At 47.0% G+C, this 18,310-nt stretch overlaps 1 protein-coding gene across 1 annotated transcript in view; it reads right to left on the reverse strand.

The window, feature by feature from the left end:
• RDX (radixin) overlaps positions 1–18,310 on the reverse strand; it is a 384,898-nt gene that overhangs the window by 44,214 nt on the left and 322,374 nt on the right. The window contains exons 11-12 of the mRNA XM_082244940.1: positions 3,403–3,563; positions 1,615–1,707 (exon numbers count right to left, since the gene is read on the reverse strand). Coding sequence (XP_082101066.1) covers positions 1,615–1,707; positions 3,403–3,563 — 254 coding nt within the window. The remainder of the gene's footprint in view (positions 1–1,614; positions 1,708–3,402; positions 3,564–18,310) is intronic.

Genomic DNA, 18,310 nt, shown 5'->3' on the forward strand with positions numbered 1-18,310 from the left:
GTGTTTGATCGCTCAGTTCTCAGTGCAGAAGACAGATGCAGCATCCACCTAGGTGAGTATAAGTAGTTTTTTTCTTTTTTTCTACAAACTTCTCTTTTCAATTCTAACTGGATGACAGTTCGCTAAAGCACATTGTATCAAACAACTGCTATTTTAAAGAATACTATTGCTCAACTGCTTTTAATCTCCCCTAGAGGCAAGTATTGCAGGCTGACAACACAGGACAGCAACTGGGAAACAAGGACAGAGCATTGACAGCAAACACTATTTAACTCGTACCTACGGGTAAGCCTATAAGGCTTACCTGTAAGTACGGTGAATGTCTCCTAAACTTGCAATGTTTAGGATATTCAGGCTTGAAGCAGCCGTGACATCACCAGCAAAGGTGCATTGAGCTCTGACTTGACGGCACGCTAAGTGTGCCGTCAATTCAGAGCGCTGTGCTGCAAGAGTGACTCCCGCACGCATGCGTGGGAGTGATGTTATAGCGGCCCACCCATTCAAATGACCAGAGCCTGGGAATCCGGAAGGAAAACTGGGTGTAGATTGAAGCGCAGACAGCAGTGACAGTGCACCACTGGAGGGCTATGTTTTAAGGTAAGCCTGCCAATGTATTAGTATGCAGTGCCCATAAGCACAATCTGGCTTAAACCACCTAGGGGTCCACAAATTTTATTTTTCATCCTGCAGTTTACTACCACTTTACGTGAAATAGGGTAAGCTTTAATGAAAGATTGAAAACTACATTTACAAGGTAAATATCATTGGATTTAAAAGAAGTATGGGGTTTCCTTTTTCTTCCCCATTTATACTTACATAGGTGGATGCAGCATCTGTCCCCCTGCACCTCTACACTGAGAACCGAGCGATCGAACATAGTCGATCACTTGGTTCTGATAATTCCGAGCAGAGAGCTGCTGACTGTCAGTCAGCAGCTCTCTGCTATGCCCTCTCATCGCTCATTGGAGCACTGAGCTCTGGCGGGGAGTGGCCGGCTCAGGCTCTCAGCAGCTTGCTGAGAGGATAAGCCGGGTGTCGGTCCAGGCAACTGTTGGATCCCGACTCCGTGGCTGTGATGATGCGGAGCCTGAACCGACATCTGTGATGTCAGAAGAGAGCGGACTTACGCCCACTCTGCTAAAAACGGGTCACAGGAATGCAGAATGAACTACACTCCTGTGATCCATAGGAGATGTACAGCCAAACGAGCTTTGGCTGTACATCTCCTTTAAGTGATTGGGTTTACATCTTGTTTAAGTGAAGACAGTGATGTTCTTCATGCTTTCTTTAAGTGGCTCAAAGGGAATGAAACCAGGATAAGGATGACAGACCCATAAGCCTGCACCCTTAAACGTAGGTCAAGAATTTCAGCTCCCATATTTCTATGCTCAAATGTTCCTTGAAGTCCAAAATAATGCCGCCAGATGGGGATTGCAGTTGGCACCAGACAAGCTCACTAAGTGCTGGAATACATACATTTTACATATAACTTTGCATGCTGGAATCTAGGTTTGAAATAGGCTCAATGTGATTCTATGCCATAAGCTGCTCAATTGGCCTCAGGAAAGAATTCACAATATCAAATGCATACAAATGATAAAATGTAGAGATTACTTTTTGTTGCCACTCTGAAGCTTCCTCTTCTTTCTTTTTCTTTGCTTCTTCAAGTAAAGCGATCTTGGCAGTAAATTCTGCAAGTTCAGCAGCCTATAATGAACATAAAAGTATATGCATCAAACATGTCACTGATGTTAACAACCAAAATCCGTCACTGTAAAAAAAAAAAAAAAAACTGCACTTGAAAAATATTCTACTATATATATTATCAAGCTACCACAAGTTGCAGCTGCCTGTTGAGGCAAACACAGGTGTCAAGTTTTGCGTAAATGAAAAATACTCCTAAGAAGAGCCATCCCACTTATGCTAAATTTGATGCAGTCAGGGCAGGCCTTTAATACTGTAAATCAGGCATGTCCAACCTGCGGCCCGAGGGCCGCATGTGGCCCAGAACCACAGGCAATGCGGCCCACTGCCCCGTGACAATTTTTTTTTTTGCTGGGGAGGAAGGAAGTCGGGTCGGGGGAACGGCCACAGCAGCTTCCAACTAACGGTAGGCAGAGGCTGAGGGGAGGGGGGAGGGGATAATTTCAAAAGACCCTCTCCCCTGTGAAATTTTTTTTTTTTTTTTTTAGACAACGTCGCCAATTCAGATACCCTGCGGGCAGAAGTGATCGCCACCAAGAAGGAAACCTTCTGAGACAAAGAAAGCAGTGAAATCTCCTGAATCTTTTCAAAAGAAGGCTTTTGAAGAACAGATAACATGCAGGGTTATGCCTGCAGGGACAGCCCCCATAGGCGTGGTTATGTTTTTTTCCTGCCTAGAGCCTATTCCTAGAAGGATGAGCATAACCCTATGAGTCCTGAAGATAAGGAGCTGCGTTTGTCTATGAATGATAGAGACATCTTAGTTTATGATTCTTTTGGTACAGGACCAGGAGCTTTAAAAAGGAGATACAGTTTGGTTTTAGGATAAGATTTAAGAGTAAGTCCTAATGCACACAGAGTTAAATAATGCTGCTTTTACCAGTGTTTTGGATTTTTTTCAGCCTATAAAACACCTCTATGTTAGTCTGTGTGTCCTTGTGCACACAGGCATTTTGCAAAAGGGAGCGTTTACAGGCTGAAAAAAAAAAGGTGCGCTCAGTTAATACCATCTAATGGCCAGAATAAATAAATATTCTGGCCAATGGAATCCATTAACCCTCAATATCTTGACACCTAAACGTGTACGCAATGATTGAAACTTCCATTGCAGAGACTTGATGCAAAGAGAGTGCAAGGCTCAGTTCACATCTAGGCGTTGCTATTTTTACAGGTGTTTTTGTGCAGGCGTTTTGAATTGACAAGTGACCAACGAAAGAGTAAAAACGACTGTAATCAGCCAAAAAAAAAAAAAATTACTTTTTTGAGCGACAGAATGCTCAGATGTGGGCAGGAGCCATTAAAAAGAATGGGATTTGTCTTGTTGGGCATTTTTTAGAGCTAAGGCTTAGAGCAGAAAATTGCCCAAAAACGTCTAGATGTGAACGGAGCCTAAAGAGATTATTGTTGGAACAAAACAGGGGCATGGATTGGATCAGATTTCTCTTCCTGATCCAATCTCAGACTGCAGTGCAATTCAAATTCTACTAAAACCTACATACAAAAAGATGCAGTTTGCATTGTATCCTCATAACAAGAATTTTGGGTTTTACCTAAAGTAACCTGTGTAAACTTTGATAGTCCTGAAAATCAGCCAAAAATATCCCCATCAGAAGGAAAAGAGCAAAGCTCACTTTTATTCACTAAAGTGAAACTCCACTAACTGCTCTTAAGAATAGACTTCTCTGTGCAATTCCTCACCAGCTGCTCCTGGTTTTTCATCTGGTCTGCAGCTTGCTTGGCCAGTGCCGCCTTGGCTTCTTCTGCAGACCGCCGTTCTCTCTCTAGGCGCTCAGCTTCTTCTATTGCTCGCTTTCTTTCCTGTTCCAACTCTAAAGCTTTTCTAGTTTGTTCTTCTAGCTCTGTAAAAGAAAGAATATAAAACAGATCAGTGATTCCAGAAGAACTGGGTGTTCTGTGAGTTGTCATGTGTATACGTGAGGGAAAATTTTCCTTACTTCCGATAACCCATGTACAGGGAATGGGGTGTGGGGTCACCTATGGGACAAGAAAGGCATGGCCTTAAAATTCTAATCCTTTCTTGTTCTACAAAGTATGTTTTTTGCCTGTGACATTGGAGATTCCTTACAATTTCTCATCGACAAAAATCCTGCTGTACTAAAACACATGTAAAGAACAGTAAACCTGTTCTGAAAAGAAAATTCTCCCCTTTCACCATACAAGTATATAAAAACTAAGAACGCCTTCTTTCATTATTAAATATAAAAACGAAGGCAGTCATGCAAAAGTTATCCCACGTGATTACGAATCTAGATTTTCCTGTATAACAAATACATTCTAAAATTCAGGGTGTTCAAAATCTACAAGTTTATCAATTACATAATTAAAAGATGTCTTTAGATGTGACTGCTGTGTAGCAAAAGATAAGCCATGCTCGTATGCAATAAAATGTTTACACCTCTGTCACAAATTAGTATGCAAGCAACAAAGTTTTTGTAAGAAAAACAATTTACCAGTAAGAAAGAAAATGATTTAGATAAATAGAAGGCTGAAACACAGTTAAACCTACTACTCTGTATATCAAGCCTGTCTGCCATTTACAAGACACATGGTATTAGCAGCTAGCTGTAAGGCTGCATATACAATGAGCTCTGCTTTTAGCGCTATTCAAGGGCTCTTCCGTCTAATCCAGCTTGCAGACCCAAATCACAATTTAGCTTGTGTGAAACCTAGATGAAATACCTAATAGTTTTCTACTGAATAGCAAATATTTTATGAAGTAGTTCTATCAAATGCAAAATAAAATATATCAAAAGAACTTTGGCGATAGTCTGCAGACACACTATTGCATCTTACATTTGGGCACAGTATTTACATGGAGAACTTGCCAAATCCTCAATGACAAAAAAAAAATCTGAATCACAAGCCCAGTACAGAAAGCTGCAATTGCTAACCTTTTCATAAAAATGCAAGCCCTGGGGCAGACTTGCTTATCCTCAGCTTACTACTCTGTGACTTAGAAACATGCAGTCAGTGAAGGGTTTAGACACCCAATATGTACCATGCTTGTTAGAGGTCAGTGACTTATTAATTGTTCTATGACGTAATACTGGTGCATCAGTTATATGTTATAGTGACCTATATGCAGAAAAAAAATTAGAAGCAGTTTCTGCCCTTTAGCCAGTCTTAGCTGTCAATGCTTGGAAGCTAAATATGAACACAGTGGGCTTCCAGCAACATCAAATGATCTTACAGTAAATATTTGTGAAAATCAGAAAGCATATGATGAAAAAATGCTAAACCAGTGAAAGCTGTCAAAATGATAAGTAAAACTAGACACATGGGCAGCTAAAGTTATCTGCAAACCGCGACCTTTCCTTCCCTACTCTTGCTTACTTTCCAAGCCATGCCTACTTGTATTTTAAAGTAGACCTAAGCTAAGCTTAAACTCAGATTAAACAAAATTGCTGTCAGGTTGTCTTTTATTGTAGAAGAAACTGTAGGTTTCTCCTGCAATCAAAGCTCATCTTCTCCTTGCCATCAATATTGCTAATGAATGTACAATGAGCCACACATGCACCGCTCAACGTACAATCTATGCATGCCTTGTTGCCTTGCAACTCAAGATGGTCGAAGACGCTGAAAAAGGAAGGGGACCAGGTAAACATTTTAAGAGGCAGCAACAGAGTTAGAGATATTTTGGATGTCACATGGCAGGGGGTAGGGGGTTCCTCTGGCAGGGAATTCTGCTAAAACGTTTTTTTTTTGGACTTGACTTTCTTGAAGTAAATCAGGACACAGGAAAGTTAAGCCTTAGACTATTGGGCTATGCTCCATCTCAGGGAGACTGGACACCAGCAAATAGCAAAGCTGGACAATGCCCTGCATATTCCCTTTCATTCCCAGCATTGCCTTCCTTTTGTCAGCAAGCAATAGCAGAGTGACACCAGGAGGAGTGACCAGTGTCCTGAGATGTACTGCAAGAAAGGGAATTTACAGGCAAGTAAAAAAAAAAAAAACAGAATTTTTGTCTTACCGTGAAATTATTTTCTCTGACGTTCACTGATGGCTCCATATCTTCTTTGACCCTTGGGTTATGCTTCCCCCTACAGGAATAGGACACTGGGCGGAAAAGAATTGACTATGCCTATAGGGCAGTCCAAGGGGTTATACTCCCACTGTCTGCTATAGGGTGGGTGCTGTGTCCGTCAATGAACATCAGAGAAAAGGATTTTACGGTAAGACAAAAATCCAGTTTTCTCTTTCGTTCATTGACGGACACAGCTCCATATCTTCTTTGACTCTTGGGACGTCTCAAAGCAGTGTCAACAAGAGATGTGGGAAAAAACAGCAAAAAAAAAAAAAAATGGTTCCCAAAAGGCTAAACGTAGTCAACCAGGTAACAGGAGCTCAACCAGGAACAACTGGAGTTCACCTGGCAAAAAAATATAATTTTTGTAAGAACTTACCGTAAAATTCTTTTCTCTGAGTCCTCTGACAGTCGCCGCCCACTCATACAGTCTGCACTTCTGGGACATCCCAAAGCAGTGTACATGTGAGGGGTGGGAAACGTAACCGTCAAAAAATGCAACGCAACACCCAGGTCAGAGAAAAGAACCTTATCTGAACCAGAAAGGTAACCACTGGGTAACAGGAAAGCTCAACAGGAGCGAACAAACCCAGGAAAGCAAAATAACCAAGGGGGAAAAAACCCCAACAGGAGGAGACAGGCTAAAAACCGCCATGTCTCCCCTAAGGTACTGCCGCACTCAGAACTTTGCGGCCAAAAGAGGCCTCTGCCGATGCCAGAACATCAAGATTGTAAAATTTAGTAAAGGTATGCACGGACGACCAGGTCGCCGCCTTGCACACCTGGGACACCGACCCCTGATGGCGGAAGGCCCAAGACGCACTAACCGCTCTGGTATAGTGCGCCGTGACAGGGAAAGGGGGAACCCGATCCCCAATTGAATAGGCCTGTACGATCGTCTGTCTGATCCATTTGGAAATGGTTGCCGCAGACGTAGCCGTACCCTTCCGAGGTTCCTCAGGAAGGACAAAAAGAGAATCCGACTTTCTGAAGGATTCAGTAGACGACAGGTAAACCCTGATCGCCCTTACCACATCCAAGGAATGCAAGGCAAACTCCTTAGGATGCAGAGCCTTCGCACACAGCGAAGGTAAGACAATGTCCTCGTTGAGATGGAAATCTGAAACCACTTTCGGAAGAAAGGACTGATGAGGTCGCAAGACCACTTTGTCCCTATGAACAACCAGATAGGGGGAGCGGCACGACAGGGCCGCCAACTCCGACACTCTGCGAGCAGATGTGACCGCCACCAGAAAGGCAACTTTCCGTGACAGCACCGGCAGAGGAATCTCCCGGATGTTCTCAAAGGGAGGACGTCGCAAAACGGACAAAACCAAATTCAGGTCCCAAGGAGGCAATGGTGCCCTCCTAGGGAGAGCCAGATGACGCACCCCTTGAATGAAAGTGCGGATGAAGGAGTTCGACGACAGAGGGCGTTGAAAAAGAATGGCCAGCGCAGATAACGCAGATAGTGCTGCTCCACACCAGTTTGCAGGAACGCTAACACCCATGCCACCGAAAAGGAGATGGGATGGAACCCCTGCGATTCACACCAGGCGAAATAAGCCTTCCAGGTATGATAATAAATCTTACCGGACGAGGCTTTCCTAGCCTTGAGTAAGGTAGGAATGACCGCCGACGAGAGACCCCTGTGTCAAGACCTGGCTTTCAACAGCCACGCCGTCAAAGCCAGCGACTGTAAAGCAGGATGGAAGATCAGCCCCTGAGACAGAAGAAAGTCTTGTAGTGGGAGCCGCCAGGGAGTCTCGACAACCAGTTGCATGATGTCCGCGTACCAAGACCGGCGCAGCCAGTCTGGGGCCACTAGAATCACCCGGTTCCGAGACCAACCTGCCAAGGAACCTGGACAACAACTGACTCGGGGAAAGGCATAAATCAGGCGATACCGATTGCAAGGCACTACCAACGCGTCCGAGGCGTCCGCCAGAGGGTCGCATGTTCTTGCCACGAACCTTCCCACCTTGTTGTTTAGCCGAGACGCAAACAGATCCACATCTGGGGATCCCCACCGCGCACACAGCATCTGAAACCCCTCCGGGTGCAGGGACCATTCCCCCTGGTCCAGGGTCTGACGATTTAGATAGTCCGCCTGCCAGTTCTCCACACCTGGAATGTGAACTGCCGAAATCGCAGGGACCTGCGTCTCGGCCCAAGACAGAATCTCGGCCACTTCCTTGGCTGCCCGGGCACTCTTGGTGCCCCCTTGGTGATTGTTGTAAGCCACCGCAGTGGCGTTGTCCGTCTGCACCCGCACCGGACAGCCCCGCAGACGAGTCGACCAACGGAGCAAACAGAGCCTGATCGCTCGCAGTTCCAAGACATTTATCGGAAGGGAGGACTCTCCCTCCGACCAAGTGCCCTGGGCAGACAGATTGCCAGAACACCACCCCAGCCCGACAGGCTGGCATCCGTGGTTACCACAGTCCATAGCAACGGTCGAAAGGACTTTCCTTCCCACAGAGCCGGACACTGAAGCCACCACAGAAGATCCGATCTGACTTGAGGGCTCAAAGAGATCCTCCTTTCCAAGGAGTGAGGATACCTGTCCCACCTGGTCAGGATCTCCGCTTGCAGAGATCGTGTGTGAAACTGTGCAAACGGTACCGCCTCGAAAGCCGACACCATCAAGCCCAGGGATCGCATGCAGGTCCGGAGCGAGGAGAACTAATTGTCCCTGAGGGACGTGACCTCGTCCTGCAGAGTCCAGGGTTTGTCCTCCGGAAGAAAGACCTTCGGCCGACCAGCTTTTCAACCAAACGATGCGACGAATTGTAACAGCAACTGCAGACAGGCGTGAGACTAAAGGGGCCTCATCCAGGGCCGCGTCACATATGTATAAAACAGCCTAAATAATTTGATTTACCATCTCCAGAGTAGATGGAGGGGCGGAGTCAGCAATAAGTGTGTGTTTAAGCACCTTGGCCCACTCCACAACAGCCTGAGAGACCATTACGAAAGCAAACACGGTTTCATTAAGGAACCCGCAACCCTGTAGATGTGGCGGGTAAAATTTTCCACCCACCTATCAGCGGGTCTTTAAACACCGGAGAATCCTCCGTGGGCATTAAAGTGGCTTTATTCAACCTGGACACAGTGTGGTCCACCTTAGGAGCCACAGTCCAGCGCGAATGCACCGGAACCGCAAAGGGATAACGGTACTGAAAATGCTTGGGCACCACAAAATTGCGCTTTAAATTGCGCCATTGTTTCATTCATGGTCTCGTGAAACTCAGCGGGGCAGGGAAAAACCTGACCCTACTTCTGAGCTTTGTGGGTCCCAAAGAAAGACCGCTTATCCGACAGGTGGGGCTCATCCTCTAAATTTAGCGTGTCTTTCACAGCGCTAATAAGCGCAGACATTGCAGCGTGTTCTCTTGCTGAACCGGAGGTGAAATCCTCATCCTCCTCTTCCTCCACATCCGACCGAGAGGACTGAGACCCCCTCAGGGGGTACACTGTCCGTGGCAACCATATCTGGCTCTGAATCAGAAGACTGAGAAAACCTGGGCCTTTTCCTAGAAGCCCGGTCAGACATTAACAAATCCACTTTTGACGCTAAAGTCGCAAGCGCTGCAGTAAGTGAGACTATAGCAGAGGATTCAGGAGTACCTGAACCCTCCAACCCTCCACCAGAGCAGGGAGGAATTTGCTACCCTGGGACTCCATCATAGCACTTCAGAATTTAAAAAGCACTGGCCCTTTAAAATCGGCGATTACCGCGGTTCCTACCGCAAATGCACCGCAATGAGGAACTAAGCCTGTGCTACTAAAAACTGCAAAGGAATGAAAGCCAGCAGGAATGCAGCCCAGGAAACACCATAAAATTCCCCAAAGTGTGTCTATACCTTGTCACACGCTGCCAGCTCGATCTGCCTGTGAGAAGAAAGGAAGTGACCTCACGCCAATAGAGGCAGAACACAGCTAAACCACAGGAAAATGGTTGCCAATACAAGTCTATGGAGAAGGCTCCAGGAAAATGGCCGCTGTTCACCTAAAGAAACCTAGCGCCCACACTCGGGCGCCAAAAGAATAGCAGAAAATGGCTGCTGCCCTCACAATGAGGACAAACCGCCTGCCCACACCTAAAATGGCGGCCCCGCGGTTTTACACCGATTGCAGCCCCCACACACCATGTCTGTACCCCCAAAACGTTGCCGAAGCACCTCAGGGACATCAGGGACCCCCACAACCCCCCACACAGCAGTAGAACCGCCATAGCGCCCGGGAAGGGACACACAGGGACCGCACTGACAGACATGAGGGGGATATCACAGATCCATGTGCACTGCCATCCCCATAAACAGAGGGCCCACATACACACCCCGACAGACAATTGCCATAGACAGAGGGGTAGCATGGTACTCACCGGTCCAGCGAAACATGGGTACCGCTCTGTGACAGGAAGCCTCCCACTCTGGGTGGTGGTGCCGTCAGCCGAAAAGGACGCTAGCAACATGCGGCGTACCGCAGTTGAGACATCCCAGGCGAAGTAGCCACTTCACAGGCTCTGCCCTGAGGACAGGGACATGGTAGTTTGAGAGGCCTGGGCGTACGCATAGCCTGCTCACGCTCAATGGCAGGCTGGGATTCCATAAGGCCCTAGGATAACCAGTGCGATTCCCAGCCCGCAAACGCTGTTGTCTTCCGAAGTCCGACTAACTAAGCGCAGGAACAAATAAAAAGCTATTATAAAAGAAAAACACTTTCTCAGAGAGAAAAAATAATAAGAAGTAAAAAGGCTGAGACTGTAGCCCCAGCCAGGGAAAAGCCAGCCTACTTCTATGCTAGGCAAAGACAAACTTATTTTGGAATGCTGCTAGCTGGGGGTATTGGACCAGAGGGCCAGCCCCCTGTAGGCATGTCTATACAAAGGTTTTGTGAATGTTTTCTAACAAAATCTTATGCCTAGCTTACTCCTATGGATAAGACCAATACCCAGAAGTGAAGACTGTATGAGTGGGCGGCGACTGTCAGAGGACGTAAGAGAAAATCCACCCTCAAGAGGCTTAAGCCTCTCTAACATCAGCCTGTAAAACCTTGTGGCCAAAGCAGCATCCGCAGATGCGAATACATCCGCCTTCCCCTAAAATTTTGAGAAGGTGTGCACAGACGACCAGGTGGCTGCCTTGCAAACCTGGACCACTGACGCCTAATGACGGAAGGCCAAGAAGGCACTAAGGGCAATCGTAAGATATGCCGTAACAGGGAAAGAAGGAACCTGACCCTTAATGGAGTAGGCCTGCACCACTGTCTGCCTGATCCATCTGGAAATGGTTGCAGAAGATGCGACATGCCCTTACGTAAGGACAACAAGAAATCCGATTTTCGAAGCGACTCAGCCGCGGCCAGGTACACCCTGATTGCCTTACATTACTTAGATAAGGTTCGGGCAATTTCCTTGGGGTGCTTAGGCTTAGGACACAAGGAAGGCAACACAATGTCTTAATTTAAGTGGAAACCAGAGACGACCTTAGGAAGGAACGGCTGACAGGGACGTAGAACCACTTTGTCCCTGCGAACCATCAGGTAGGTAAGGTGACCGACAGGACAACGCAGCCAGCTCAGACACCCTGTGTGCAGAAAAATTAGCCACCAAGGAGCCCACCATCATTGTCAAAGGAAGCAGAGGAATATCAGGAATAATTTTCAAAAGGCGGTTTCTGAAGAACCGACAGTACCAGATTGAGGTCTCACGGAGGCAACAGAGACCTTACTGGGGGGAGCCAGGTGGCGTACCCCCTGAACTAAAGTGTGAACCAAGGCATTTTTGACCAACGGGCATTGGAAGAAAATTGCTAGGGCGGAAGTCTGGCCCTTGGTGTCCAGGGCCAAACGCTGATCTACAACCTCTTTAGAGAAACTCCAGTAGACGAGACACTGAAAAGGAACGGGGGGGAAACCCCTCGAGACTTACACCAAGCAATGTACGTCCTCCTCGATGATAAATCTTCCTAGCAGTAGATTTTCTACATTTTAACAGCATAGGAATTACCGATTCCGACAACCCTCTGTCCTTCAGCACCTGGCTTTTAATAGCCAAGCCGTTAACCACTTACCACAAAGTGACGTATATTTACGTCGGCAGACTTTGCGGGGTTATACCGAGATGATGCCTCTAGCTAGAGGCACCATTCCGGTACCGTGGTTTAGAGCCGACGGTCGGCTTTCCGTCGGTAACAACCGATGCGGCTCGGGAGCCGTTCGATCGTTACCCGGGTGAGCGGGAGGGGACGTTTCCCCCCCCCTCCCCCCGCCGCCTTACGTGACTTTGCCCGGGCCTCCCGTCCCACCGGAGAAAAAGCGGATGCCCGACATATCAGGATGTGAAGGTAAGCGTCCTTGATATCGATTGAGGCCAGAAAATTCCCTTGATGAAGTGATGCCACTACCATGCAAATAGACTCCACCCGAAATTTCTGAACCCACACAAAGCGGTTCAAAGCCTTGAGATGCCGGATTGGACGGACCTTGCCTTCCTTCCCGGGAACAGTAAATAGGTTTGAATAAAACCCCTGAAAACGTTCAGACTCTGGAACTGGTAACAATGACTCCTTGTGAGAGCATATCCTGTACTGCCCCCAAGAAGGTCTCACTTACGATCCAGGGACAGACACAAGTTGGAAGGGAAGAACCTTGCTGGAGACCAGGACCAAAACTTGATCTTGTAATGGACCGAATCAACTTGTGGACCGACTTGTCTTTAATCAAAGAGGTCCACGGGTCTGGAAAGAAGCGAAGACATGCCGCCAACCCAGATACGGGTGAGGGCGACCCTTCGGGCAGAAGTGGACTTGTCTGTGGGACCAGCTGAACCCCCTTTTGGCTTACCAGACCAGGGTCTCTTAGAACCTCACGCAAGGTTTTGGGCAGATTTTAATCCCTTGTCCTGCGAACCTGAGAATCCACCACCGACGGAACTGTCAGTTTCTTTAATGGGACTCCGCAAAAGAATACCTCCTAGCGAAAAGCTTAGGTACCCCGACCATGCGTTGTGGGGAACACCACTGACTTGCGACAATATCAATGAAATAGGCGGAAAGGGAAATACCTTAGTCACCTTGGATGGTCTGCGGGTACAAAATTGTACCTGCGCAGTCAAGGCAGCCTTAGCTGTGTCCTCCAATTTTAAAAGTTTCCCACACTGATACAATCAGTGCATCCACAAGCGCCTTTTCATGAACGGCCATAGTGGAAGAGGAATCATCCTCACTATCAGAGCACTCGATCATGGACGCAGAGCCAGTAGGGCAACTCACGTCCGCAGCGGCCAAATCGACCTCAGAATCTGAGGAGACAGATTGCAGGGGTCACTTTTTGATCAACCTATTTTGAAAGGCCATATCAACTTTGGAAACCAGTGACTGCAGGACCGCTGTCATGGCCGCCAAGGTAGACTGGGACCCAGAGGGTCCTGCACCTTCTGAGAGTGGGTCAGGTGGTGACACGTGCTCCAGGGGAGAGCTAGGTGAGGGTGAATAGGAGGTATGCCACAGAGGGACCCCAATAGTGAGGGGGAGCACTATGTGGGAAGGCAGGACACATGGGGGGGGCTACCAACCCAGGAAGGAGCCCACGTCCACCCCGAGAAATCACCAGAAGGGAGGGGGAAACACTACGCACCACACTTTCGAACCAGGCGGGGGCCACTCAGGACAGACCACCGCACCATCTTGAAATGGGGGTGCTGCGGGCCAGAGGTACTCTGCGACTCAGGTCGTGACCAGGGCTATGCGTGCTTGTGAGACGTTTAACTCGCAGGCCAGCCCCCATCCAGTGGGGCTATGTCGCGGCCATCTCTCTATCCTAACAGATATCTGCCAGCTGCTCCCACGCCATGGAAAAGGTAGCAGAGAATTCCTCCCTGGACACAAAGGTCACTGAGGAAGGAGCTCCTTAGGGAGTTCATGAGAAAAAGGATGTTGCCTGAGAGCGAGTGCCAGCTTACTGCCCCTTTAACAAATTTGTTGAGGGAAGACTATCTCCTGAAATAAAGAAGCCTAGTTCACCTTGTCCTGATCCCCTTAGTGCCAGATTTTACTTACAATATTTACAATCCTTAGCATCAGCACTCAGTAGGGAGGGAGAAAGGTAGTCCTGCATTGTCCTACTTGGAAGCTTTGAGGTCCCTGGATGGACAATGGCTTGTGCTTTGTAGGAGCTCAGCAAAGTGTGTCCTGCTCAACTAGTGTTCTTAATGGCAATGAGACATTTCAAATATTGCATCCGCACATGCTCAGTGCAATCTATACCTGTGGCAGTATTGCCACTGCCTCAAAAGGCAGGCGGCCAAACAAGCACACAGAACAGCAAAGGAAACAGTGCGCACTGAACCAATGGATCCTCACAGCTCTCTGTAATGGTGCCAGGACCTGTGGTTTGTTCATGCTACTGCCTGCACGCCCACAATCTATCCAGTTGGCCCAAAGGCTTCAGGAACTGGGCATTGGTAAAGCAGAACAGAGCCCTAGACCTGTAAAGCACCCCTCAGTTAACTTAGAGAGAAACCACCTGCCAAAGTAACGTGGGATGCAGTGATAATGCAACTTACAGGCTGTCCGCGTTCTTTCACTGGATGCCGGGTATCGTTCCCTTGAGATATAAGCATATGTAAGAAATCTATTAGGGAAAACTTTCACTGCTATAGAGCTTCGAGACTCAGCAGAGAAAGTCAGTTCTAGTAGAAATCTGCATCAAGTGCTCTCAGCAGAGACAGGCAGGTCCATCAACAAGGATACTTGCAAAATACTTTTGCAATGCTGGTAGTTGGAGGGCTTAAGCTGGGAGGGTCAAGCTTTGCCATTTGCCAGTCAATGCTTTATTTTTAAAGAAAACACACAAAGCACAAACAACACATTTCCAGTGAATCAGAAATAATACATTGGCATTGATAATATCTGCACATCATAAATCACTGTATGTAGAGAAACTGCCAAAAGTATAGACAAGTAACTTGCAGAACCCCATATTAAGTCTCCATACCCCGTGTGCCAGCTTTTGCAGTCAGTGGCTTTTTCTGTTCCTCAGAATAGACAAATTCATGCCAGTAGAACCATTTTTTATGGAATTTTTCCCATAGGCCTTTTTCCCTGACCATGAGATCTTCCATCTCATTGATCTCAGCTACTTTTTTCAGCCAGACGGCCACCGAAGGAGGCTGCGTCTGCTTCCAAAAGAGTGATATGCATCTTTTTTCTGCTGTAAACAGCAAGGGTAGAATAAAGCACCTGTAACATTGGCTTGGGAACTCGTGGTGGTGCAGAAGGAAGAGCACCGGGTCCACCCGAAACCTGTGCTCAGTGAACTTTTGGGTCACACCTAGGACCGCAGTCCAGAATGGTTGAAGAAGACGGCAAAACCAGAAAACATTAAGTGAGCCAGACACCTCTCCACATCTCGATCAGAGCACTGAGGGAACATCCTATGAATCTTAGTCGGGGTATGGTACCATTGGGTCAAAACTTTAAACCCGTGTTTCCTGATGTTTGGAACAAATAGAGGTTTTGTAAGAAAAAAAGGAGAATCCTCTCAACTGGTTTGTCCGTAAGAAAGCAGGATAATCCTCTCAACCGGTTTGTCCGTAAAGGTTAGTCCTAGGTCTCATTCCCAACCAGAGATATAAGGTGGCCTGTAGTCAGAAGGCAGAGATATCAGCAAGCGGCAGGTCTGAGAGACAGCATGGCACAGAGGAGACTGTTCCGAGCATAAGAGCTCAAACGTGGTCAGTTGCCTCATGAATGCCGACGGTGGGGGTAGAGAGCCAATGAAGTGGGCTAGTTGGATTTTTTGCCAGAAAGAAAGTCCCGCAAAAGTCGAGTTCTCAAGGATTTGCTGTCTGGAAAGCCACTGTCCACGTTGAAATGCCGGACCTGAAATTACCCTACAGGTTTCAAGTCCTGGAATTGGGGGTCTTCCAACCCAGGGCTAAAGGCCGGGTTGCCAACCACTGGGGTAAGTGGCGAGGAGAAATAGAAAAGTCCCGGCATGCTTTAGAGCAAATCCGCCAAGTCACTCCCACTATGGGATGAGCAAGGACCCGGGTCGGCAATCCCGAGAGGGACCGCTCAATCTGTACCCACTGTTTGAGGGAACCATGGCGGCGCCAGTCAAGCACCCTCTTCATAAGCCATATGGTAAAGAGTGGCATCCGGTAAGGCCATACCCCCCCCCCCAACAGTTTTGGTAATCTCAAAATTGATTGCGCCAGGCGAGGTGGACTCTGGGCCTAGAGGCATTTGCCAGCTTTTAATCACCTGGAGGTGGAGCATAGGTCTGAGAATGAAAAATCCTGTAATGTACAATTAAGAAATATATGCTGTGCAGACATGAGTATTTTGGTTAAAGTGAAGGAAACTGGGTGAAGGAGGCTACCACGAGACCTTGAAATGTTCTGAAGAATCTCACAGAGGGATGTCTCTTACCTAAAGTCCTGAGTGTGAGCCCTGAGAGAAAGCAGATTCTTTTCTGAAAGGAATACTATTTGCGTGGATTAGTTTAAAGTGTTCTAAAAGAATAGAAGTTTGGAGAGCAGATCTATGGAAGATGATCCCGAACTGAAAGTATTTGAATTGTGATGTGGACGTTTGCAGATCGCTGAAATGCAGGAGTCCTTCTGAAAGAGGTAATTAGATAAACTGTGACCTGTCCTCTGCTCCCAGAGTATTCACAAATGTCATTGCAACAAATGGAAGCAATTGTCCCCAACTGCAAAGCATAGTAAGCACTTATGAGGTAGGTAAATGGGAATATGCAGATAGGCATCTTGAATGTCTTTGGATGCCAAGTATTCCCCTTGCATCTGAAAAACATTAACTCACCTTGCAGATACCATGTGTATTTTTGAAATTTGAAGGTATTTGTTAGGGGCTTTTAGGTCCAGGATAGGACAAATACTTAGTTGGTCTTTGGTACTTTGAACAGGTTTGAATAGAATCCCTAAAACCTGTCCTGTAAGGGGGACTGATATAACTTCTCCCTGGGATGAGAGATGGTTCAAGGCATTTTGAAAATCTGACTGCTTGACTAAATTTTGGTTGATCTGAAAGAAGTGAAGGGGTAGAGTTTCAAACTATTTTGTACTCGGTTGAAGCCACTCATTTAAACCCTCAGGTCTAGGACATCAATGACCCATAGAGAAGCAAACTGTAACAGACAATACCCCACTCTTTAGAGTGAGGGCACCCCCTCACTGCGAGGAGGGCTTTGGAGAAAACTTGGTGGGCTTTGTGAAACAAAGTCTTACGCCAAAACCAAGGGCTGAACTTAGGTTTAGAAGTGGAAGCCTAGGTGCAGCGTTGAGGTTTTCTGCTTTTTGAAGAGTTAGAGGCTCCTGAGGAGGGGGTTCTGGAATTTTCCTCTGAGGAAGAAGAACCTGCCTCCCTGTAAAATCTTTGACAAATTTGTCAAGTGCCTCAAAGAGAAGTCCTCAAAAGGGCATACATATCAGGTGTCTTTTAAAGGCGGCTTCTGCTGATCAGGCTTTGAGACACAAGATTCTGAGCATGTGAAAGCCATTTTGGAAATTTGTCTTTACTTGTTCTAGGGCAACCACAAAAAAAGGTGCAGGAGGTAATTGCTCGGTTAAACCACGGTCCTGGAATACAGGATCCTGTTAGTTGTTCATCGCTCTAGTCCAGTTAGTTGCAATTTGACAGACAGAAGTTACAGCAATAGCTGGTTGCAGAGCAGGGCCATCACAAACTATCAGCAGAACCTTTGAATGAAGGAACATCTTCAATTGGTACAGTGAGACGCTTGCTTAAGACTGAAACGCCAGAACCTTCTACTGGAACAGACCACTTTTTTGGAAAAAATGGATTTTTGTAAAATCTTACCGTAAAATCCTTTTCTCTTAGCTCATTGACAGACGTAGTCCTCGGTGATACACCACCTTCGGGTTATGTTGCCTCCACAGGAGCAGGACTAGACAGGAAATTAAAAAGCTCTGGCCACACCCTAGGGGCAGTCCCAGAGGGTATATCCTCTCTCTCTCTGCCTCAGCAAATCAGTTATGTGAAAAAGCAGTCTTTAGAGATTTTAACCCAACTCAAAAAACAGAGGGGCGGGGACTACGTCTGTCAATGAGCTAAGAGAAAAGGATTTTACGGTAAGATTTTACAAAAATCCATTTTTCTCTATCGCTCATTGACAGACGTAGTCCTCGGTGATACACCACCTTCGGGACGTCCCAGAGCAGTATCACAACTGAGGGGTGGGAAAATGAAATCAAATCCCAATCTAGAAGGCCCAACCGGTGCCAACTAGAAGTTTACAATGCTCATCCTTAATGATGAGACAACAAAAAAAGAGAAAAAAATTTTTATTTTTTTTTTAAAACAGAAAAAAACCCTCGAGGTAGACCGCCAATTGCGGCCTGCAAAACCTTGCGGCCAAATGAGGCATCCGCCGATGCCGTCACATCAATTTTATAGAATTTTGAAAAGGTATGTACCGACGACCAGGTGGCCGCCTTACATACCTGGACCACTGACGCCTGATGGCGAAAGGCCCAAGAAGTACTGAGCGCTCGAGTGGAGTGCG

The sequence above is a fragment of the Pelophylax lessonae genome (assembly GCF_965119305.1).
Source record: "Pelophylax lessonae genome assembly, chromosome: 2".
NCBI lineage: Eukaryota > Metazoa > Chordata > Amphibia > Anura > Ranidae > Pelophylax > Pelophylax lessonae.